General features: G+C 39.5%; 2 protein-coding genes across 2 annotated transcripts; one reads left to right on the top strand and one right to left on the bottom strand.

Annotated features, from left to right (window-relative positions):
* Nucleotides 1–596: 596 nt before the first annotated feature.
* On the bottom strand, nucleotides 597–15,602 carry poldip2 (polymerase (DNA-directed), delta interacting protein 2). Its single transcript, XM_063907212.1, has 11 exons — nucleotides 15,369–15,602; nucleotides 6,069–6,144; nucleotides 5,705–5,802; nucleotides 5,513–5,612; nucleotides 5,062–5,137; nucleotides 4,480–4,587; nucleotides 3,455–3,591; nucleotides 3,229–3,255; nucleotides 2,983–3,108; nucleotides 2,637–2,716; nucleotides 597–2,516 (listed from the first exon to the last, which is right to left on the bottom strand). Exons 1-11 carry the CDS (start codon nucleotides 15,551–15,553, stop codon nucleotides 2,402–2,404), a joined length of 1,128 nt encoding a protein of 375 aa, XP_063763282.1. The 5' UTR covers nucleotides 15,554–15,602; the 3' UTR covers nucleotides 597–2,401.
* Nucleotides 15,603–16,352: 750 nt separating this feature from the next.
* tmem199 (transmembrane protein 199) lies at nucleotides 16,353–22,834 on the top strand. Its single transcript, XM_063907627.1, has 6 exons — nucleotides 16,353–16,787; nucleotides 17,750–17,823; nucleotides 18,114–18,203; nucleotides 18,517–18,559; nucleotides 21,306–21,418; nucleotides 22,060–22,834. Exons 1-6 carry the CDS (start codon nucleotides 16,604–16,606, stop codon nucleotides 22,153–22,155), a joined length of 600 nt encoding a protein of 199 aa, XP_063763697.1. The 5' UTR covers nucleotides 16,353–16,603; the 3' UTR covers nucleotides 22,156–22,834.
* Nucleotides 22,835–25,468: the final 2,634 nt, after the last annotated feature.

The raw sequence follows: 25,468 nt of genomic DNA on the forward strand, positions 1-25,468 counted from the left end.
TCGAATGTGTTAAATATCGCCATTTGTAAATCTTTCTATTATTTGGTATTCGTCATAAGCAACATAGCAATATTTAAAAGACAGATTTTCATATCGAGTTTGGTCTTTTGCGTAGAAAATACAAGATAATGTGTAACGCTTACTCTTATATTCTCATTTGCATGAACTAGAATAAAGTCATGGATATTTTTTTATGGAAAAAAAATGCAGTTTTACCTCACCATCAAGTGCAAGTGAACACTATAAATGATACAGTTCAGATAAACTGAAAGAAAGCATATGGACTAGTTATTTTGATGTTATCAGCATGATTCAATGCAGTTTGGTCACATGGTACATACGCCTCTGAGGTGGACAGAAAAATAAGGGAAGGGTTGCACTGAACTCTGGTGGTGGCGGTTTGAAGTTCATGAACTAACAAAACAATCTTCGTGTAGAAGTAATAGTAGTAGTAGACCTACTTTGTAGGAGAAAGGAAGTCTTTAAATGATCATTATTAAAGCCATTTTAATATATCAAGAAAAACATTGTGCTCCTCCCCATGCCCATGAACCAACTGTATTGGCCTTGAGGCCGACAAAAGAAATGTCAACATGGGCTTTTCAAAAGGTATCATTTATTTGTTTTGCCTTTACTTACATCTTTATTTACAGTAGTACTTCAACCATCATAGTTACCTCAAACCACTTAGCAAAACCAAATGTTAGCATTATCTCCTCACTTTAACCAGGGAGAAAATCTGGGCTGAAAACTGTCCGTGTCACAGATCAAAATTTGAACAATCAGCTTTAAACAAACAGGTGTCCATGAGTAAAAATATCATTATTTTTCTAATTTAAGGTGTGCTGCATTTGTAATTCTAATACAACAACTCAGCTAAACCCTCCAGCAAAGAAGGGATTCTGTTTTGGCTGTCAACACATACAGTTCACACCATTGGATCACATGCCGATGGAAATGCCAGTTTTTTAAGCACTGATCAAAATAATTTCTTCAGAATGTATCTATATGTTGTAGGCTAAAATAAACACCATCTGTAATATTTGCAGATTATTTGATAGTGCTCATCAAGAATTATAACTCAGAAAAAATACAAGAGCACTTCTGAAAGACCGAATATAACTCGCAACTGAAATAAAAAAAAAAATCTGTTGATGAGCGTCAAACACCTAATTCCATCCGTTGCGCCATAATGTTGTAAAACACTGTAACTTAAGCACTATAAGCACCTCAATATTTCATCTGATGTCCCTTCCATCAGTGGCCCACACAGCGCTGACACCACTGGACAGTGACCAGGCGTGATTAAAAACATGAAAATCAAACGGGGTCTAAAATAAAAGTAATGCGACATGTTTTCCTAAATTCAAACAGAAAGTATCAAAGAGTAGTTTGTAACACGTAGCTAAAATGATGGCTTACTTCACTTAAAAGTGTCCAACTGAGGCCTCGCTGTGAAGCTCAGCTGGAGAGGTTTCTCTATTCACAACTCAGCGGGAAATAAAAACAACCTGCGAAGATGTTCAGCTGTCAGATGCTCAGCTTGGCAACAACAACTCAACCTCCCAGCACTGTTCACTTGACTGTGCAAGTCTCTTCAAATACATAGTGAGGATTTATTTTCAATATAGAGTGGGGCAGTCATGAGTTCTAAAATGCGGAAATTATTTTACAAAATGTTCGGTTTCCTCGTCTCAAAGTCAACGGGTCTTAAACATGTTAAAGCCTGAAATAAGGTCTGTGGTTAACACAAGCTGAAGACATTTTTTTCACTGTTTGTTATACGGCTTAAAATACGTCAGTAAACACACAACTCGTGAATGTCCGAAGCTTCTAGAAACAGTGGTTGCTAACAAGTGACTGCAAAAGCAACTATTAGATGTCATCACTGCAAACATTAGCCGCCATTAGCTAACATTGGTGATGCATAGCCATAGGACCGTGATGTAGTGCGTTTGTAGCATTACGATAGCTTTTATTTCTGTCAATCACATTTACGCTTCAAAAATCACCATGTGGAGATTATTCTGCTGTTCAGTATCATAAAAGAGTGTTGGCCACTTCCTTACATATTGAAAATCCCATTGCTTTTTGTTGAGGAAGACCTTGATGATAATGCTAACTTTCAGGTTGACCTACAAAAATACGCCATCACTGCACCACTCTATAAGATTAACTTATTGACATATTGCTGTTTGATGCACTTGCAGTAAAGGGAAAGATGGCCCTGCATTGGGATGATGTAGAAAATTATAATTTGCCTTTGCATAACCGACTCGCGCTAGGCTTTTGCTAGAGGCTGACGCAGTGTTATGGAGGGAAGGACAAATCTAGACAACCCAGAGAGGACCGGCCCTGACGTACGGTCAGGGCCTCTCAGGCGGGGGGAGACTACTGGCAGTTAGAACGTGTAGCCAGCGGGGGGCGCTTTGTCATCTTTGTTGCTCTCCAGGGAGAAAGGGGGAATGCGTACATCGAAGTGGGAGCCGTCGGTTCTTTCAATACGAAACGTCCCCCTAAACATAACGAACAGAGAGAAGAAGCAGGAATTAGTTTCAGATGAACCAAAGAGCAGAATATGAAGCAGTGATGAGATCTGTTTGAAAGTGAAGGGATGCTAGACTGAGCAAACTCACCACATATGACCGCTGGGGGCTTGTAGAGACACATGGCTGCTGTACTGAAAGGCTGGCTGTTCTTTGGACAACACCGGCTCCTGTTACACACACACACAACTAATAAAAATCTTACAGAAACTGAGACCCTGGTGTGAAGATGTTAAAAAGATCAAAAATATAATTCACAAGGCAAAACATTTTGGATATTTGTTCCCTCCAGGTGCTACTGTGACCTCGCATTCTCCAAAATGGGACATTGTGGCCATTTAAAATAAATAATGCCTCCTGGCGTGGAGGTGAAACTGCAAACCAACACTTCTCCAGAAGGTCTACAACTGTGTGTGTGTGTGTTTGGTGTACTAACCCTGCCTACGACTCCTCGTCCTCTGACGGTCTCCAGGGTTCCTGAGAGGCTGAAGATCCTCCAGTGTCTTTCTCTCAGCTGAACCACCTCAGCACCCATGTTCTCCAGACGAATACAGTACCGCCACTGCAGGGAGACCACACACACACGTCAGAGCACTGGGGGAATAACTCAGTGCCTCCCTTGTTAATTTCCAAAAAGTGACTACAGGATGTTCCCCACAGAAACAAAACATCTGCTACTCACCCAGTACACATGGGAGTTCTGGGCCTCCTGAGAATCAGAGAGAATTCCTATTAGCATTCACAGAACCAACCAAATCAGAAAAAGCAACAAGAGTCACAGCCATGGTCTCGATTTGCAGACTGAAACTGAGGTCAGTGCGATGTGGCTAATACTCGAGCTAGTGTGTTGCAGGCTGTGTTTGCAGTAGCCTCATATCTCTGAACTTAGATGCTATTTGGTCATTTACCCTCATGCCCATGTAGAAGGGGATGACGGTGACCCGGATGTTCTCCGTGGTCTCCCTGTGGACGTCTGACAGCTCCAGCCAGGGGTGGTTCTTCTCCTGCCACGCCTTCAGGGTGTCTCTGGGTGTGAACGGAGGAGCTACAGGACAAAGCACATGTTAACTGACACTGCTGTTTTCGGGTACATCTTCCACATAAACCGTAAATGTCAATGGTCAGATTCAAAACTAAATATGACTCATCGTATACAGCCGTGGAAAAATTAAGGGACCACTCCAAATGTTTCTTAAATCTTTATCTCTACATGTATGGCAGCCATTCCAGTGTCTGTTGAATTCCAACACAAACATGTTGTCACTAGTTTATAGAATACAATAAAAGAAAAAGAAAACGTATTCAACTCAAAGATATACCTACAAATAATAAAAAATGATAATGATAAAGTGGTCTCTTAAATTGTTCCGGGCTGTATATGAGGGAAATGCACTCAATCATTCGATAGTGGCTTATAAAACACTACACAGTCAACGATCATAGCTATTTAAGGAATATTTCCCCCACAAAACCATTTTTATATCGATACTCACAATGTGTGGCATTTTTCTGTGAAGAAAATGTTTCTGGTTGTCCTTGACAGTGGACCAAGAATCCAAAAACACATTCAGTTTTTATGAATTGAAGTAACTATGGGCCACGTTTAACAGCAGATAAACAATATCCAACATTTTAAAGACGTCGTAGTTTTGCTTCTGTTAAACTCCCATGTACGTCAATTCACATATCAGATCAATATTTGGATCAGTAATTGATATTGAAATGGTCATTTTGTGGGTGAAATATTGCTGAATTCTTTTATTTAATGTTAGAAATGGTAAAAATAACTAAACTTATGGATTAAAGATCTACAATATTTAACTTAGAATAAAATACAATTATGATTATGTAAATGAGCACTGAGATCAGTTAACGATGGTTCAGAAGACTAAAGTGAGACTGGGCATTGTGGCCACTCCAGAAGAGAGTTTACCTTTGGCTGGGTTAAACATGAGGAAGCGCTCAAACAGCTCGTGCTGGATGGGGATCTGCTCCGTAGAGTTATAGGGCAGGATGTCTTCATGGCTCACATAGTCCAGACCTGAAGGACAGAAACACACACACACACAGTCACATGGGGACGAGAGAGAGAGCTGTGAATGCCTCAAAGGGGAAGTTTCATATACTGTGGGAGCTAAACTGGCGAGTAAGATCAAACTCAGCTGAATGTAAAATATTTTAAAAAACTGAATCAGAATGTTTTTTCCTGAAGTGGAATAAAGGATGACATTTAATCCTCCATTTCAGATTCATATTTGTATTTTGTGCCTCTACTGTGACATGTGTGAACATTAAATAACAGCAGTTATGAAAAGTTTTGTGCTAAGTGCTGTACTGGATGTAATTTATCAAAAGTTAAGAGTGGGTGTTAATTCTTGAATCTTTAAAGTGATATTTGACAATGGAAAGTGGTGTGTTGGTAGAAAGAGTGTTCAATTAGGTCTGCTCAAATCATCTAACTTGATAGAACCTCTGTAAGGTATCAGGGAAGTGCTATGTCCTGAACACTGCATACCTGGGATAGCGTACAGGGCTCTGCTGTCGTCATGGTTGGCCAGAAACGTCACTGCCTCCGTCTGGGACCTCTGAGACTGTCAAACACACAGAAACACACACCTGCTGACTCACACACACTAAGGGACAATCAGGGCTAGATTCTAAAACAGATGTAGCATTGTCTCCCTAGAGCATTTACACAGCCAATCAAAATGTACTCATGACTGTGTCTAAAAGTGTACTCCGTGTTTAAAGGGGCCCTCTTCTGCTCAATTTCAGGTTTCATAATTGTATTCTGTGCTTCTACTTGATTTAATGTTCAAAAAGTGCTGTATTTTTCTCATAAGAATTGGGGATTGTAGCCTTTGTAGGCCATTTGCAGGCACAAAACCCCATATTTACACACGCTTGATAGGGCCTCTTTAAGGTGAGCCTAAAAAAAACCCTACTGTAACTGTATAGTGACTTACTATGTGAGGGCAGTCCCTGGTGTCAATCAGGACCTGGTAGTATGTGTGAGTCTTCCCCTTCACCTCCTTGGAGCCGTGTGCACCCGGAGGATCAGGTTTGCTGAGGGGAGAGAGTAGGGTAACAGAAAGATCTCAGTTATACAAGTCTTAAGAGAAGCCAATGAGGGACTAAAGCCGGAAGTGGAGGTTTACCTTTCAGACATGGGAGGGGTGATGTCTCTGTCGTAGAGGCGGGCGTGCCAGGGGAACAGGACGATGCCTCTGTAGCCAAACACACTGTGGAGAAACAGCTGAGGAAAACACAACAACAAGCACACATTGGATGAGTTGCTGTGAGATTACATCTGCAGGGGGCTTAATAAAAGGAAGGAGATGGGATTACAGTCACTTGACAGGATCACATCAATGTGCTATCATAACAAAACTAAGTTAATGTCCTATCAAAACTTAAAAAACAGACCAGAAAACACATTGTATTACAGTATTATTCAAAAGGAGGTCTGATAAGAGCTATCCAATTTGTGTTGTGTTTGTGTTGTGACTGAAAGTGACTCACCTGTCCCGTTTCATATTTGCCGTGCTGCTTCACAGCTTCAAACATTCCCACCGTCTCCAGAATCTTCCCTTCAGGTCTGCTCCTGCCAAACAGGCAACACCATTACACACTGAGCCCTGTGTGTGCATGCAACTGTCATTAGAATATAGCTGTTAATCAATCTGGAAACCTTAACGTGCTAGGGAAAAGAAAAAAAAATCACGCAATTTAAAAATCACATTACCAAATTTGACCCCATCACACAAATACTAACATACAAGCGTATTTCTGGTTTTTTTGCAAATTTTACAAAGTGTTATCACTATTAATGCAGAGGGGGATCAGAGTGGGTCTTGATGACGGCGGCTTTGTCGTTGCTTTAGCCAAGGGTCGGCAATAATTCACGAATACTTCTGACAGTTTTTCATGCATTTCTTTATTATAACACCACACGTGTGTTAGATTTATCTCCCCCTAAAAATAGTAAATACCCATGTGATTAACGAGATTCTTATTGATGGAAGACCACAAACTAACACAGATAAGCAAACCAAGAGGACTTTGATCAAAACAACTTCCTGTAGACAAACACAAACAGTCCGTAAGTCCCTTAGGAGCTTCAACAGGGAATCCCTCAGTTCTGCAGACGAGGCGTCAGGATATTCCCTCCTATAGAGACGATTTACATTCATCCCTATAGAAAATCCTGCTGCAACCTCCCATCACCCCCCCTCCTCCGCTTCAGTTGTAATCTCAATCACAACTTTGACAAGATTGAATAAAACACCTCAACTTGTCAGATAACAGGAATATCATTTGTCCTAATCTCAGTCACACACACACACACACACACACACACACACACACACACACACACACACACACACACACACACACACACACACACACACACACACACACACACACACACACACACACACACACACACACACACACACACACACACACACACACACACACACACACACACACACACACACACACACACACACACACACACACACACACACACACACACACACACACACACACACACACACACACACACACACACACACACACACACACACACACACACACACACCCCTGACAACAACAGCTGGTCACTTTAAATAAATAACACACAGACTTCTGTGCTCCCTGCAAAGCTAATCTTTACAACGGAGATGAAGAGGGGGGGATTAATGAGGTGGATATATGAGGGTTTTAATATCACAGTGGGTTGGGTTCAGGTTATTTTCTTATGAGGGGAGTTTTGAGCAGGAATGATCACAATGTAACCAGATTTCGCTATGAAAATATGTTTAAAGTCCAACTCAAATCAAATCTCTCTTTTTGTTTGTAAACCAATGGTCTTGCGTTAAGGACAATCAGTAGTTTTGAATTGATTCTTCAGACTACCATAACATATCCAACAATGGAGATATTTGGATACAGCCAATCATGTTAAATTACAACTATTGCAAAGCAGATGTTTCTTAAATATAGTCAACTGTGCGTCCTGGCAATTCCTTCATTATGTCATTATCAATTAAGCAGATAAAAGGCCTGGAGTTGATTTGAGATGTGGTGCTTGCATTTGGAAGATTTGGCTGTGAAGACAACATGCGGTCAAAGAAGCTCTCCATGCAGGTGAAACAAGCCACCCTTAAGCTGCGAAAAAAGAAAAAACCCATCCGGGAAATTGCTACAATATTAGGAGTGGTAAAATCCACAGTTTGGTACATCCTGAGAAAGAAAGAAAGCACTGGTGAACTCAGCAACGCAAAAAGACCTGGAAGTCCACGGACAACAACAGTGGGGGATGATCCCAGAATCATTTCCATGGTGAAGAGAAACCCCTTCACAACAGCCAACCAAGTGAACAACACTCTCCAGGAGGTAGGCGTATCAATGTCCAAGTCTACCCTAAAGAGAGGACTGCATGAAAGTAAATACAGAGGGTTCACTGCACGGTGCAAGCCACTCATAAGCCTCAAGAATAGAAATGCTAGATTGGACTTTGCTAAAAAACATCTAAAAAAGCCAGCACAGTTCTGGAAGAACATTCTTTGGACAGATGAAACCAAGATCAACCTCGACCAGAATGATGACAAGAAAAAAGTATGGAGAAGGTGTGGTACAGCTCATGATCAGAAGCACACCACATCATCTGTAACACACGCGGAGGCAGTGAGATGGCTTGGGCATGCATGGCTGCCAGTGGCACTGGGTCACTAGTGTTTTGTTGATGATGTGACTCAGGACAGAAGCAGCCCGATGAATTCTGAGATGTTCAGAGAGATACTCTCTGCTCAAATCCAGCCAATTCAGCCAAGTTGATTGGGCGGCGTTTCATAATACAGATGGACAATGACCCAAAACATACAGCCAAAGCAACCCAGGAGTTTATTAAAGCAAAGAACTGGAATATTCTTGAATGGCCAAGTCAGTCACCTGATCTCAACCCAACTGAGCATGCATTCACTTGTTAAAAACTTCAGACAGAAAGGCCCACAACCAAACTGCAACTGAAAACCGCTGCAGTAAAGGCCTGGCAGAGCATTAAAAGGGAGGAAACCCAGCGTCTGGTGATGTCCATGAGTTCAAGACTTCAGGCAGTCATTGCCAGCAAAGGGTTTTCAACCAAGTATTAGAAAAGAACATTTTATTTTCAGTTATTTAATTTATCCAATTACTTTTGAGCCCCTGAAATGAAGGGATTGTGTTTAAAATGCTTTAGTTCCTCACATTGTTATGCAATCTTTTTGTTCAACCCACTGAGCTAAAGCTGAAAGTCTGCACTTCAACTGCATCTGAATTGTTTCATCTAAAATTCATTGTGGTAATGTACAGAACCAAAATTAGAAATACTTTGTCTCTGTCCAAATATTCATGGACCTAACTGTATATGTTTAAAGATATGCAACATAGATGTGATGATCTAACATAATAAAATCATGTTACACCAAGTTTTTTTGATCAGGATTGTAAATATGTAAAAGAGGAAAAATGTTGGCAATAAGGCCAAATATCGTAGGGACGGAGATCTTTGAAGGTGCCATAGAAAGCATCTATCTGGTATTTTAAATTGTTCTCTGATGTCCTCAAAGAAGGTATATAACTTTGGTTGATCCAAAAAATGTCCAGATGCGGTTTTACAGACCCATTTTCAACCCTATGATTTGGTCCTAGAATGAAACAAGCTGATGGCAGCTGGTGTATGCAAATATTGGGGCTGGACTACGGTGTGTTACGTCACACACAGGGATTGTTGTAATTTGCCCGTTTTACCGCTGTGATATGCATATTCATGATTTGCACATGAAAGAGCAAAGAATGGTGTTTGAGGTTCATGGTATGTCAGTTCAATGTACCGAACTCTCCTTATTCAACTATGCCAAGGTAAATACAGTTTTCCATTCTATGGCACCTTTAAATAGTGCATTTCTTCTGATAAGAGCTTCCAGTATGTGTTGAATGCAGCATTATACCTCCTTAAGTATACGTGTCTATTCATAGGATGCCAAGTAACACTATGTGCTGCCCTGAGATGATGCTCTGACTCATATCCATCGCACTGAATAGAGACAACTTCAACGGAGATAAGGAGAGCTTTGTTTGACATAAGGAATATCAGAATTATAGCAATCAAAATATCTTGTTTGTACTTAAAACACAAATTACTTTCACTAAATTGTTTTCACATGAAATCTATTTAAAGAAGGGCTGTCAATTAAGGATTGAAGATATTCTAAAAACTTTAATGTGTTAAAAATGTTACCAAGATGACCGAGTTTGACCCCAACTGTCTGCCTTAGTTCCAGCAGAGATGGATTGCATGACAGTGAAAATTGCAAAAACAGTAGAGGAACTGGCACAAACTTCATGTATTGCATTGGCAGTGAGCAAGGGAACACCTAATTAAAGACAAATGGCTACTGCACGGCTTTGGGTGTGGAGAAAACGGGTAAACGGCTGAAGCAAGCAAGCCAGTTTCTAGAATCGGCACTGTAGTATGGGATAGCAGTCAGGGTCTCCACCAGCGTCGGAATTTCACAGCGGCCATGACGGCCATGGCCTTCATTGCCCCTCGGTCTGGCCGTGATGCCCTGAAAATAATTGTACGTCCTACAGCCACCATGGCCGTTGTGCCCTGATACTGTTAAAATCTCGAAGTTGCTTTAAAAGTGTCAGAGCGGTGGTCTGGGCTCTGAACTGCATTAGTCCTTGTAGCTTGGATTGGTTGCGCGCACCTCACGTGTCATCATCGCATCATTCAGTCATCATTGCAGCGTCTCGCTATAAGAGTACAAGGAGGCCTCGTGTCTCTTTTTGTCCGTGAGTTTATTCACTTCTGAGACAGGTTACTGTCGTCCGGAACCACGCCAAAACAACACAGAAGTATGTTAATTATCACTCGCACACATATATACCGTTAGCTCTCCCATAGCATTCCCCCGTCTCTCTCTCTCTCTGTAGGAACCTCCCTTCTCCTCACCCAGTGGCGTTTTTATATGTACAAAACTGGTGGGGCACAAACAACTTAGATATATAAAGCTTTTTGCTACCTTAATACATGGAGTAAAGAGCGCTATCACAAAGCAAAACTTAACAATAACAACAACCGTGAGGCCTCAGCATGAACACATCAGACTGTGGGAAAACACAGGCACTCGTCACCGTGGTTACAATAGCAATCGATCCATAAACTATACTTTCGCTCACCAAAGCTCCAGTACATGGTCAACTTCTTTCATTTTCTGTTTGTTGTTTATTTGTAAGCTCCAAATCCTAATTATTCCCTAAATGGCCTTTGTGCCCGAAAAAATATGTGACACAAAAGGCCAAATGGCTTTGCCCCTAAAATGACGAAATTCCAAGCCTGGTCTCCACTGTAGGAACAGATAGTGCTCCCAGTATGATAGCATTATACAGAGGGCGATCGCAGTGGCTCTCCATAACAGCAGCTTTTACGATTTATTCAAGTCCAACAAATGATACTTGAGTCTCTGTTTAAACACAATGCAATGAAAAAATAGTAGTAGCAAATCATCTTTAACAGCCATGTTGGGTTTCAAAAAGGGACATTTCAAAATGACATACAGTGGGGCAAAAAAGTATTTAGTCAGCCACCAATTGTGCAAGTTCTCCCATTTAAAAAGATGAGAGGCCTGTCATTTTTATCATAGGTACACTTCAACTATGAGAGACAGAATGAGAAAAAAAAATCCAGGAAATCACATTGTAGGATTTTTAATGAATTAATTTTCAAATGATTGTGGAAAATAAGTATTTGGTCAATAACAAAAGTTCATCTCAATACTTTGTTATATACCCTTTGTTGGCAATGACAGAGGTCAAACGTTTTCTGTAAGTCTTCACAAGGTTTTCACACACTGTTGCTGGTATTTTGGCCCATTCCTCCATGCAGATCTCCTCTAAAGCAGTGATGTTTTGGGGCTGTCGCTGGGAAACACGGACTTTCAACTCCCTCCAAAGATTTTCTATGGGGTTGAGATCTGGAGACTGGCTAGGCCACTCCAGGACCTTGAAATGCTTCTTACGAAGCCACTCCTTCGTTGCCCTGGCGGTGTGTTTGGGATCATTGTCATGCTGAAAGACCCAGCCACGCTTCATCTTCAGTGCCCTTGCTGATGGAAGGAGGTTTTCACTCAAAATCTCACGATACATGGCCCCATTCATTCTTTCCTTTACACGGATCAGTCGTCCTGGTCCCTTTGCAGAAAAACAGCCCCAAAGAATGATGTTTCCACCCCCATGCTTCACAGTAGGTATGGTGTTCTTTGGATGCAACTCTGCATTCTTTCTCCTCCAAACACGACGACTTGAGTTTTTACCAAAAAGTTCTATTTTGGTTTCATCTGACCATATGACATTCTCCCAATCCTCTTCTGGATCATCCAAATGCCCTCTAGCAAACTTCAGACGGGCCTGGACATGTACTGGCTTAAGCAGGGGGACACGTCTGGAACTGCAGGATTTAAGTCCCTGGCGGCGTAGTGTGTTACTGATGGTAGCCTCTGTTACTTTGGTCCCAGCTCTCAGCAGGTCATTCACTAGGTCCCCCCGTGTGGTTCTGGGATTGTTGCTCACCGTTCTTGTGATCATTTTGACCCCACGGGGTGAGATCTTGCGTGGAGTCCCAGATCGAGGGAGATTAGCAGTGGTCTTGTATGTCTTCCATTTTCTAATAATTGCTCCCACAGTTGATTTCTTCACACCAAGCTCCTTACCTATTGCAGATTCAGTTTTCCCAGCCTGGTGCAGGTCTACAATTTTGTCTCTGGTCTCCTTTGACAGCTCTTTGGTCTTGGCCATAGTGGAGTTTGGAGTATGACTGTTTGAGGTTGTGGACAGGTGTCTTTTATACTGATAACGAGTTCAAAAAGGTGCCATTAATACAGGTAACGAGTGGAGGACAGAGGAGCCTCTTAAAGAAGAAGTTACAGGTCTGTGAGAGCCAGAAATCTTGCTTGTTTGTAGGTGACCAAATACTTATTTTACCGAGGAATTTACCAATTAATTCATTAAAAATCCTACAATGTGATTTCCTGGATCGTTTCCCCCATTCTGTCTCTCATAGTTGAAGTGTACCTATGATGAAAATTACAGGCATCTCTCATCTTTTTAAATGGGAGAACTTGCACAATTGGTGGCTGACTAAATACTTTTTTGCCCCACTGTAGATCCCCTTTGAGTGTTGAGTGCTTAAGCAAAGTGTCAGGAAATGGACGGACTTAAAGTCCCTAATTCAGAAAGCATGCTATAATAAAGTTTTTTAAAAAACATTATTTATTTTTAACACCACACGCGTGTTAGTTTTATATTGCCCCAAAAGAAAGTAAACACTTTTTTTGTCTTTTCAGGGTGCAAACTACAGTTCGGAGAAATGCCAAAACACTGACCAGAGATAAGCAGATCTAAATATAGCGAAGCCATGGCAAACCCTCAGCCCAGAGCGACCCTTGGTAATTAGCCAGGTGCGCTGCTAGTTAGCACAGGAATCACGTGTTTCACTTCATCTTTTTCCTATTCTACGTGAGGAGTGAAGCCAGGTGATTGTGCCACAGGGCGGTCATCATGTCAGGGAAAGGCAGCAGCTTTGTTAACACAGGTTACATAAACTCCAGTGAGAGCTGTGCTGTATCAGTGCAAACACAGAGGGGGCTGTGTGTACACCCACCTTAACTTCCTTTCACAGAGCTATGTTTTACAAATACACAGCCTTCTATCATTATCTTTCTTACAGCTCTTTTTCAGTTTGGTAAAGAGGCATCTCCAGAAACAAAAAGGACCAACTATAGTTTCTCACTGCACTAAATCACAGCCTTTGGAAGACATGCTTCTGCTTCACACCCCACACAATGAAAAGGAAATGTCAGAAATAATATAATACAAATAATATCTTTTGCAACAGTTTGGCCTCAAATACTTAATTATTACACTACATTTTGGTAACTGAGGATTTAGTCAAAAATCAACTTAGAGTAAATGCAATCAACCAGGAGGAAACATTTAGAAGTACATTCCATTTTAGAAAAATGCAAACCTTTTGAGCTACTTTTATTAAGTTGCCTCTTCAAATTATCATCAGTAGAGTCAGTGTTTAGTCATTGCAACAGTGCCCATGCAACTAAAGATGGTGCCACGTCTGAAAACTCTTGTCGTATCTGGAAATCTGATTGGTAAGAATTTTACTTTGCACAAATACATTTCAGAAAATTCAGCTTTATTTATTTAGATATAACAAAACTATTAAAAGAACAAACATTGCCTAAAGCAATAATAACCAGTACTGTTTCTGCTGCACCATTTATTTGCGTTATCATTTTTAAATTTACCTACTTTTAGATTATGTTTGAGAAGGAATTTTGTCCTTTAGACTTGTCCGATTTAATCTTGCAAATGGAGTTTAGTGCCAAGTGCCTTAACTCAAAGATCTAGGCTTTTTCTGAATTTGAGGCCCTTTATTGTTTGACTCTGACAGGAAGGTCTTTGGGGATGTCACGACCCGGTCGCATCAATGACTTGGTTGTTCAACACTTAAAATCTAATTAAAGCGCAAATTATATTCCAATGAAATGGCAGTGGGTAGACATATTGTATCTTTGGCATATATTTTAATCTCTCTTAGCTAGTGTTTAGGAATATTTCATTAGTGTCTTTGAAATACAGAGATCTGATACTGTAAAACAGAGAGAACTATGACATATCTTAATCATTTTGCCCCTTGGTTTCTGTTGGAACTACTAAAGTATTGTGGAATCTCATTGCGGGTATATAATAGCAAGCCCCCTTCTAGTAAAGTTGTTACAGTAAAATGACTGGACTTTTTTAAAGCACCAATAGGAAAATTAATGTCAAATCGTACAAGGGCCAATGGTGGAAGAACTAATCAGATTGTTCACTTAAGTAAAAGTAGCAATACTACATTTTAAAAGTATTTTGTTTTCGAGTTAAAGTCCTGTCCAAAATTCCTTAATCGTAATGGCCCATTTCAGAATCGTATTTGAGTAACTGGGGGTTACTCAAATACGATTATGGGTTACTTTAATGATAATTGATGTGTTTTTATAACACCTGCTAAATGTTGAGCAAATTTGAACAACTTCATACACTGCTGCTGGATATCGTAGCCTATAAATATATGTCAAAGTTGATTTAATATTTGGGGAGTGGAGTAAAAAGTACAACGTTGGCTTCTAAAATGTAGTGGAGTAGAAGAATAAAATAGCATAAATTGGCTATGTAAATAATCATTGCTTGAATGCAACATCTAACCTTGACAAACTATAGTAAGAGTGTCCTGCATAAACAATGTATTTGAGTAGTATATGTCATGGTAGATAATCAGTGGTGGAGTGATCTAAGTACTTGAGGTATATTTTGATGCCAACACTTTACTACTTTTCTTGAGTACAATTTCGAAAGCAAACTCCACTCGTTTTAATTTTTCTTAATGCAATGATGTGTGTGTTTTCACCCCTAACAGGGAGAAGCACATAGGGGGGATTTAACATGCTTTGACTCAGCAGGTCGCAGGCAGTTAGACCTGGTGTTGCCCAATCCATGCTTGCTAGTTACCTTGCTAGCTAATGAACAGCAGAGGACAACAGCACTTTCTCCTTTTTGTGCTGCTAGATGTTAGCTCATGTTTACACACCACGCAGGCACTGTCTCGAGGCATGTATCCACTCAAGAACAGCGTGACCAGTGTTTGTTTCACGGTGCCATCTTGAAGAGCTTAGCTTAAGTCTTTAGCATGTTAGCATTGACAGAGGAGGAGGACACTCTTACCGTGACGACATGAACCTCCTCTGCTGAAAGCCGCCGGGCAGCCCGCAAGCTCGGCATTGAACCCGCGGTCTGAACAGCTCAGACCCGCTGCTGCTGTCCACCACACTCAGTATCCTGTGTGCGTGTTTCTTGTTGTATTTACTGACAGTACTCAGCAAGCCTCTGCGTAACGCACAGGCCGCCATGTTTCCAGACCTGGCACGCTCAACACACACGCATTGACATCAGGGTACACGCTGCATTCAAGGGACGTCTGAAGAGTCGTATTTAGGACATTTATAAGCTTCAGATACACATGCATTTCGTTGTCCTTCTTTAACAAAAGGCATTTTGCTGTTATCATTAAATGCTTGTTACAAAAAGGTTTCCAACCTGCTTTTCTTGTTACATTCAAAGTGTGATATTTGGAGAAGTGTTGTTTAAAATAGAGCTAATTAAGTATCACTATGCATGATCAAATTGAATAAAGTATAAGAATTGCTTTAACACTTTGTATCGAATATATTCTTTAAACAATTTAGTTAATATAATGTTTATTCTGTGAACTAGAACAAGCTATTTTTAAGTTACTTTATTGAATATCTGAAAAATATATATATTTGAAAAAAACAAAACTGGCCAAATAATCCAAATCCACGTTAAAGATATGGTTATATGTTCGGGCGGTGATCAGATAGAAAACAATGTTTTGGGTTTTTGTAAAGTTATGTAAGATTAAAACTATATATTTTCCAAATAATTGCTCATCAAAAACATAGAAGTTTTCTCTTTACGAATTTATGAGGAGACCATGAAGGCACCTAAAAGGATTTCATCCGTAGTGGAGCGAGCAACATTAAAGTTGAATAATGAAATAAAACATTATGCTGTCAGCAAACATAAGATACATTTAACAGTTTACAAAGACTTTCAATGAAATTAGACACATTTAAATAAAATGCGCAATGGTAGCAACGGTTCTTTAACATGAGATGGTCACATGATCGAATACGTCATCGTGTCACAAGGCAAACAACATGGCTGCTTACTTGTGTTTTATATTTATCTCTCGTAGCCGTTGTTAGCTGATAAACGCTTAACTTAATTGGATAATAATTCATACAGTTAACGATATTATTGACCTCCTTTCATTTAGGTACACGTTCACCGTGTTGAAGCTAGACAACAGGTATATTTCTGTAGATAGCTGCACAGCATAACAACAGTCTTCCATTCACAGTCAGGTGGATTAAACCATGGCTTCGTCGTTTGTGGTTGGGGATTCATTTAGAAGTAAGGTGGCGGAGTTACTAGAGAATACTGACTCGTGTCTGCCGCAGAGATTGAGGGAAGAACTGGAGGAGACTCTCGGGAAAACAGAACCAACAACTCTGTCCTTCAGTACTGCCAGAACACTGAAGAAGTACCTCCAGGACAATGGTAAAATCTGTAATGTACTAACCTTAATGGTACTGTTCTCAAAACGACTTAGGTGGATGCAATAATATCCATCTATGTATTTCTGAATTAACCCTTGTAGATCACAAGAGACTTTTTAGGGCATTTTATTTGTATATATAATCGGTGGATGAAACCCTCTTTATTAGTCACATACATGCACACAGCAGAGCACACACAGTGAAATTCGCCCTCTGCATTTAACCCATCCTAGTACTAGGACTGAACTGCCTAGGAGGTGAACTGGGACCTATCCAAGTAGCAGTCCACCTTCCATATTTTCAAGTCTGTTCGGGAACTTGAACCGGCGACCCTACGATTCCCCGTCCAAGCCCCTGCTGACTGAGCCACTGCTGACATATATATATTTCAACATTTGAAGTTTAATTGCAACTCTTGCAATTAGTCTATCATAAACTGTGCAGCCAAGATACAGAGACTCAGACCCTTGAGGACAAAAAGTTCCCCTGGAAACCCATTCAAATAAATGTTCTTGCTAATCTTCAAAATATTCATGACTGTGAAATTTAAATTCAAAAAACACAGTGTGTCCATAAACTATAAAAAAAACCCTGCCATTTAAAAGGGTAAAATTATAAAAAATCTATTAATATTGTGTATTCCTTATTAGGAGTCAAGACTGATGCTGGTTAAATACTTAAACTTTCTGAAAGTAAAGTATAATTAGCCTATATGGCAGATTTTGGACGAGCTTAGAAACCCTTGGTAATGTAAGCTTTCACTGCATTATTTAATGCATCAACATTCTAAGATAAAGTCACAATTATTATGATCAATATTAAAGACAAAACTCCTGTCTTCCAGCTTTAGCAAACCAGTGCTAAAGAGTTCTGACACTATAAAATAATCTCTACTATAATCCATGCCAGTAATATGTAAGGTTAATAAATCATCAAACACTTTCTTTGGCTGTTTTCCTGCAGGGCATCCTTTCTACCTGCATGAGGTATTGGAGGATAGCTCGCTGCACCTGCCTGAGGTTGTGAAGCCTCCCAGAGTAAGTGAAACCATGGAAATGCCCAACATACTGTTACAGGCACTCAATCCGTCTGTTAAATCTCTAACATATCCATTAGTGTTTGTTGTAATCACAGCATGCTAACAAGTTGAAATACCATTCACTTAAGCTTCTTGTGATAAAATAAACTATTTAGGGAGTTTAAAGCCCACATCTGCATCACTCTCCCTGTGTAACCTACGTGCAGTATTTTCCTTTCCAAGTATGCTATTCAGAAACTTCTAGATTTTCCAAACAACTGAAATAAAGGTGTGACTTTCCTCCCTCAGAACCCAGAGCTCGTTGCACGTCTTGAGAGGATCAAAGCCAAACTGGCCAATGAGGAATACAACAGAATCACACGAAATGTCAACACTCAGGTAACTTTTCCTATACAATAACATTAAAAACTGAAACAAGTCAAGATATAATTCCTGCTATTAGATTGTATGACAGTAACAAATCTAAATATTATATTTGATTCAACATACCATTCTTTCATTGTCTCATTTTTAATCGTTGAGTAAGACTTAATGCTGCCTTAAAACCAACACCATTTATCTGTAGGTGGAGAAGATATGCTACATTGAGGATCATACTATGTGATACTTGATATAAATAAACATATTATATAATAAATTGGTATTTTTGTCAATATTTTACCTTGTGATAAATATCTTTCTTTGTCTTCAGGAAATCAACCGCAATGGGTCACTAGCAGATTTTGGACGGGAAAGTGAGTGTGATACACATGTGTCCGTTTAATATCTAACCTAAATGCTTATTATAGCATCAGAATTGTAGAAATCAGAGGCTGAATTATATAAAGTTTATGTATTTTATATTATATATATTTGGGGGACATGAAAAGGTCTCTGGTTCATCTCCCAGACGATCCCCCATTTGCTTAAAAAATTCAACCATTGAGCCAAAATATCTAATTGAAGACACATTTGAAATAAATAAAAATAATTACTAGTTTTGGAGGCAGAACCATCAGCAGTCCCCACAGTAGATGCCTCTCCCTTCTTTTGCTGGCACTGGGGCTTTTAAGCACTCCCTTTCCAGGTTCACCTTGTTGAAGCAATGCAGCACACCTGGGCAAAGCTACTGGAGAGAGAAACAGGCACAGGGAACAGATGCAGCAATGAAAGTATTACATTGAAAACTAGAAAAATGTGTTCAGTACAGTTCAGATCTTCCTCCCCCAATCATCATAAAAAAGTTGAATCCCACTAGACTAGACCAGTGAAGAAAGCAGAAACGCGTACATTTATCGACTAATAGGCCTAACTGTAATGGATCATAACACTTTGGGTAAAGAACAAATCTGCAGATGTGGATCTGTTTTCAAAACATGAAAATGGCCAAACTGTGGCCGGAAACTGAATAGGTAAGGCTTAATTATTATTATTTTTTATCTTTTTAGGTTATATGTTCTTGTTTATATTTGCACAAACAAAAAAACAGGACCCATATGTAAAAACCCTCTCTGTTGACAGTAGTCACAGCGTCCTCATGCTACTACTGGCACCGCGCCAGTACCCCTCCCAAAAATGACGAAAAGAAATGTAGAAAACAGGATCTTTCTGGACAGGTGGGATGCAGAATGTCTGTTTACATATATAAAAGACAGACCTGTTTGGCTTGTATGTGGAGCCAACGTGGCTATGACCAAGGAGTACAATATTAGACGACACTATGAAACGAAACACCATGACAAGTGCAAGGAGCTGGACTTGACTCAAAAACGCTAGAAGTTTGGTTTCACAACAGACTATGTTCAAAAAAGCCACATCACAAAGTGAGGCTGCTGTAAAGGCTAGTTTTATTGTGGCAGCAGAGATCGCAAAATCAGCCCGGCCCTTTAATGAGGGAGAGTTTATGAAAAAGTGCATGATGAAAGTTTGTGATCTTGTGTGCCCAGAGAAAAAGCAAGCATTTTTAAATGTGAGCCTGAGCAGAAACACAGTAGCTGATCGCACATGTGATCTTGCCACCAATCTATATGACCAGCTGATGGAAAAGATTTCATCCCTGACACAATGCCTCAGCTCCGCACCCAAGCTGCTCAGATGCTCTCCATGTTCGGCAGCACATATATATGTGAGTAACTATTCTCCTCGACGAAGCTGACCAAAATATCTCACAGGAGACGTCTGACTGATGAACACCTTTGCTCGATCCTGAGGATTTCCTCAGCTCAGAGCCTGAGCCCAGACTTTGATGAACTAGCATCCTAGAAGAGATGCCAGGTATAGCTTGGACACATCAGAGTAGATCAGTGTGTAGCAAACTGAGCTATAGTAAACGTTTTCTTTATGCACGTTTTCTTGCTCCTCGAAGGCATGGGCTTGAATGGTTGCACATTCATTGAAGGATATTATAATAGGTGAATTGGTTTATTATTGTTATTTTATTTTATGTGTGAGTGGAAGATCATCTACCTCTCATATAAATAGATTTCACAGTGAGCTTACTTAAGCAGACACACCCACACATCTATGCTACACACACGCCCTCCCTCTCAACACTTGCACACAAAGAGAGCGCTCTTGACATCACTACCACATCACTTGACATCACTTCTGGGAATTCTGTTGTTTTTGTGGGCCTTGCTCAGCAGTGACACCAGCGGTGCCTGTTATTGATAAAGTTCTGACTTTTAGTGTTTGTTGTTTACATGCTTGTTTTTTAATATTAGTATGCAAACGTCTCTGTAGGGCACATCTTTCTGTACATTTTTTTGTGGTTTATTTTTTTAAGTTATTATTAGCGTGGGGTAAAAAGGTTACTGTTGAAATTTAAATCAGAAGGCTGCAAATAAAAATGGAGGCATATTTAAATTGTATTTAAGAAATGAATGCCATTGATGTGTTTTTTTATTTGAAATTCGATTTTGCATGTGTGCAATATTAAGTTATCTATTGGATAGTATTAAGCTTTACTTGTTCCATATTCAATGTTTAAGCAAAACTTGTTTTGGTCCATATGAAAAGGTTCATTGTTAAATCTGGAGGAAGATTTTTTCGATAAATATCAATTTTTGCCTGCGAATTGTCCATGTTTTAAATGTTGGCCCGCTGTGTATTTGAGTTTGACATCCCTGGCTTAAGGCATAAGGAAGCGAATTGACGAAGATGCATTTTACTACTTCAGCAGTTTTGGATCCCTTGCAGCCCATACCAGCCAGTTAAGAGGAGTAAGATTCAGCAATCAACTTATGAGTCATCACAACAAGAACTTCAAATTCCTTGAACATATAATAATCAATGGGCACAATAAATATTAGGCTAACCGGTTAAGTAGTTGGTGAGATTAGCTCTGGCAGTCAGACAGATAACCACATACACACCACCATGAATATTATTGCAACAACACATTATCAGTATGGTGAAACTATGGGGAGAACCGACTTCTAAGGATCAAAAAGTGACGTCTCTATGAATGATGATCCCTTCCTACCTTGTGTTTCTCTCCAGTGCGCTCAGTTAAAGCGGTGGTGGCGACAATATTCAACTTCCTGGTCACAGTGGTTGCTGCTTTCGCCTGTTCATACATGGGGAGCCAGTACCTGTTCACTGACACTGCAGCGGTAAGAGTACATTTCATTTTAAATCTATACTGTCTCTTGAATTAATCACCTCGACAGCCATGCACACTCTTCTTTTTTTAAACCTATTGTTTTCCTTGTTTTGCTTCCTTAAGCAACGCCTCTCAAACAGACATTATCTTTCGATGTATTAGTTTTATTCACAGATGTGATGACTTGATGAGCTTCGGATGATGTGTTGATTTTGTATGACTTGTGGTTAGTAAAACAAAATTGTAATCTTTCTACACATTCAACAAAGAAAATAGGCCTTTACAAAAGTCAAACAAATCTAGACTAAAGAGGAAAAACTTTGATGAAAAAAAGTTATATTATGTTGTTTGTAATAAGATTTTAGTTAAAAAGTTCAAGTTAAAACCGTATCGACGCCGACTCCCACACAGGTTGCACATATCTGTGTCTCTCAAAGGCTGGAGCCGTGGAAATCGTTGTCTTTTTTATAGTCGCTTGACTGCACAGGTCACCACTAGGTGTCAATATTTGGCTCCCCCCCCCCAAAAAAAACTGTCCCTAACACAAATCATATTCAGATTTTTGTTCTGAAAGGTGTCTCTGGTGTTCTCTTCTTTTAATGTGTTTGTATTCACCAAAAGTTAAGGTTAACCTCTGTATTTGTTTTCCAGCGAGTATTAGCGGCTGTGATCGCTGCCTCTGTTGTGGGACTTGCTGAGCTGTATGTGCTGGTCCGGACCATGGAGGGGGAACTAGGAGAACCATAGCAGCTATGCAAACAGAACTAGAGAAACACGAAATGACCTTGAGCAGAACTTAATGCGGAACGTTGGCCGCCCCAACATTCCGACTTACTCCGAACAGACATTTTACTTTGCCTAGGAAACCCTACACACTGGTTTGCTTTTTATTTGACAGGTAAACCTATGATATTTTTGTGCAAGGTCAAAGTTACTGAGAATTTAAAAAGGGATACTAGAAGCAATAAATGGATGCTGTAACATTACAAGAAAGTAAATTGGTGGAACGTGAATGTTGGTGGCCCCGGCCGTGGCGCAACTGGCTGGGGCACCTGCACCGTACGCCGGCGACCCGGGTTCGATTCCCGACCTGTGGTCCTTTCCGGATCCCATCCTGACTCTCTCTCCCACTTTCCTGTCACTCTCCACTGTCCTATCCGATTAAAGGCAAAAAGCCCCCAAAAGATATCTTAAAAAAAAAAAAAAGAACATGAATATTGGTCGCTTTATCCGACATTCCCTCTAACCAGACTTTCTTTTCATTGAATTAAAAAGTAATGATATTTATTTACAGCTCTTTTTCTATTTTAAGTTGTCTCTATACTACAACCTAAATATAAATGTTCATTTACTTCATGTACATTTTCAATTTTGTTCTCAGGTCATGTAATCATATTTGTGTGTTTAATAAAATCCTCTTGATTAACTAGAGTTTATTCCTAATGTTGGTAATCCACCAGTTAGTGTTGCCTTCCAGCCTTCACCCTGTCGGCACTACATGGTCTAAGATGGGTCAAAGTAGGCAGGGTCACCACAGCTCAAAATGTAGGGCTTAGTTTCAGAACCAAAGGGTTACTGTTTCAATTCCTGATCGGACCAAAAATACCTGAATATACCAGAAATATCTCAGTGATTAATAAAGGTCCATTTGATCTTATTTTAGTCTTGACTGCTAGCTGGAGAGGTGCCAGTTCCCCTCCTCGCCGCCAAAAGACTGGCAACCCTTTCACTCTTAAACCTCTCTATCAGTGTGACTACATCAGGCGTATGTGTGTGTAATTGTAAAAAGAACTGAATTTCCCTCGAGGATTAATAAAGTGATCTTAATCTTAAAAACTCTTATCCTTTAGATTGTATTTGTGTCAGTTGCAACGTGTTGTTTTATTGGGCGTGGAGATTCTGCCTTCTTGGAGCCAGATGGCACTCGCCTTGATTTTCTGATATATGCCAACAAAAATTACAATTGAAAAACAATCAACAATCAACAATGTACCTTTTTGAATTCAAGCCCCGGTTAATAAAAATAATTGGTTGGCCTATTTTTTAGCTGTTTAATGCAGTAACATTTATTTGTTTTTACTATATCACCGCACAGATAATACTGCATGAATACTCCCTTGATTGAATTTACATTACATCTGATCAGAAGACACCGCTAACGTTCACATCCACCATCAAGCTTATTGTCCATGTAAAAGATAATAGTTCCCAAATTAAACTCCTTATTATTGGATTATTTTTTAACAACCTGGTCAACATTTCTGGAAAAAGTCATTGCTGTTGAGTTTTTCATATTTTTCAAATAGCACTACATATAAGCGCACAATTTTGATTTTTGCTGTGAACTGTCCCTTTAAGCTATAACTCCAGAAAATAAGTAGAGAACAGTAAATAAGCCACATACTTTAAGCCTACACCTAACAAATGTAATTATGTCCTTATTGAACAAGGACCATGCATAAAGATACACTAATCTCAAAAAAGAGAAAAGATCAATTATGGCAGATTATAGGCATTTTTGAGTGAAAGTCTGAAACATTTGAGAACAGAAAGATTTATATTTTTTAAAGTAGTAAGTTGTATTTGGACAGTATATTGGACTTCAATTCAAATGAAAGTCAAATTGTTTTTTGGGTTTTTTTTTTTTTTAACTCCGCCTGGTGTTGATCTCCTAACAACCCCCCAGCTGTGGCATCAGTTACTAATAATATTTACTAAACTGTTGTTTAATTATTTTATCATCTTACTCCACCTGACAGATGTGCTAATGTTTGTCTTTGATCTGTGCTTACTGCTTTGAGGTGATTTAAAGAGCCATCCCATTCTTGAAAAACAAACGATTACTGTGCCGCAGACGCACAGAAGACTTAGCATCCTCACGACAATAACACCATGTCTCTTATTTCTTACCGCACATCCGATCTGTTTATCTGATCCCTTCTCCTCCTATGAAATCATATTTTTTTGTAAACTTTCCCATCCTCCTCTGATCAAGTCCTGTTATATCAGCGGAAAGATTAAAAGATGTAACTACATCTGGAACACACAAAAAAAGTATCTTCCTAAGATCTGAGATTTGACACCCGGATTAAAGGTTTATTGAAAGATTATTTGGTATTAAAGATGATTATGATATGCAGAGATCTCTGGACAAACAGTGTGCGCTGCTGTCCGTCATATTGGCCTCTGTATTATACCTCTCATGTAATATTTCAAAACTTAAATCCAGGCAGAATTACAGAGCCTGTAAGCTGATAGACCCTGAGCTCCGGCTTTAATTTACTTCTTATTTTTCATTTTTTCCCCCACTATCCATGTAGTGCTCACAATACTTAGCGTACAGAGAGATATGAAAAAAATATATTTTGATTTGGAAAATAATTATTCCTGTCATGGTATCTTAGCACAAGGAATCATTTTAATCAGGATGTTTTGAAAGATAATACTCCAGGGGTCGCAGCATTAAACATGCCACAGTTGGCTTACTAGGAAAACAGGAGCAGGCATCTGTGAGAAGAATCCATGTCAAGAACATTACATTTATATAAAAAACATCAAAATGAGATGAGAAAAACACTGAAACTAATTCCTGGGCTTACAGTATGACTCTTGACATATCTTACAGTTGCTTCTGGATCAGTTTTTACAAAAAGAGTTTCAATTTGCAAGACTGATCACAAAACTCTTCAATTTGGACTCAGAATCAGGTACATTTACACATACAAGGAATTTCATTTAGGGTCTGGTGGACCGGAACAGTCTAAGAAAATAAGTTGTAAAAGTAGGTAAAAAAAATATTAGGATAATAAAAATGAGTATTTTTAAGAAACTATTTAGCATTAAAACGAAAAAGCTAAAGAAAAGTATTCACACCAAAGGTAAATATACAAAGAACTTGAAAAGCTTTGAAAACAAAAACACTTAGAACAATGAAAATATGGCAATATATGGCCAACTACAGCGGATTGTACCATCAAAGTGGAGGGCTGTGCAGACGTGTGCAACAATGTGCAAAATGCAGTCAGAGCTGAGCATGAACATGGCTCACAGTATTGAAAAA

Source organism: Eleginops maclovinus, chromosome 18, assembly GCF_036324505.1.
Source record: "Eleginops maclovinus isolate JMC-PN-2008 ecotype Puerto Natales chromosome 18, JC_Emac_rtc_rv5, whole genome shotgun sequence".
NCBI classification, from domain to species: Eukaryota; Metazoa; Chordata; class Actinopteri; order Perciformes; family Eleginopidae; genus Eleginops; species Eleginops maclovinus.

Coding starts and splice junctions, on each gene's coding strand:
- poldip2 (XM_063907212.1), bottom strand. CDS start 15,553: ATGGCGGCCTGTGCGTTACGCAGAGGCTTGCTGAGTACTGTCAGTAAA. Junction 5,138..5,512: donor CCAGGGACTGCCCTCACATA/GTAAGTCACTAT, acceptor TGTGTTTGACAG/TCTCAGAGGTCCCAGACGGA. Junction 3,256..3,454: donor CCTTCTACATGGGCATGAGG/GTAAATGACCAA, acceptor TCTGATTCTCAG/GAGGCCCAGAACTCCCATGT.
- tmem199 (XM_063907627.1), top strand. CDS start 16,604: ATGGCTTCGTCGTTTGTGGTTGGGGATTCATTTAGAAGTAAGGTGGCG. Junction 16,788..17,749: donor GAAGTACCTCCAGGACAATG/GTAAAATCTGTA, acceptor GTTTTCCTGCAG/GGCATCCTTTCTACCTGCAT. Junction 17,824..18,113: donor AGGTTGTGAAGCCTCCCAGA/GTAAGTGAAACC, acceptor TTCCTCCCTCAG/AACCCAGAGCTCGTTGCACG.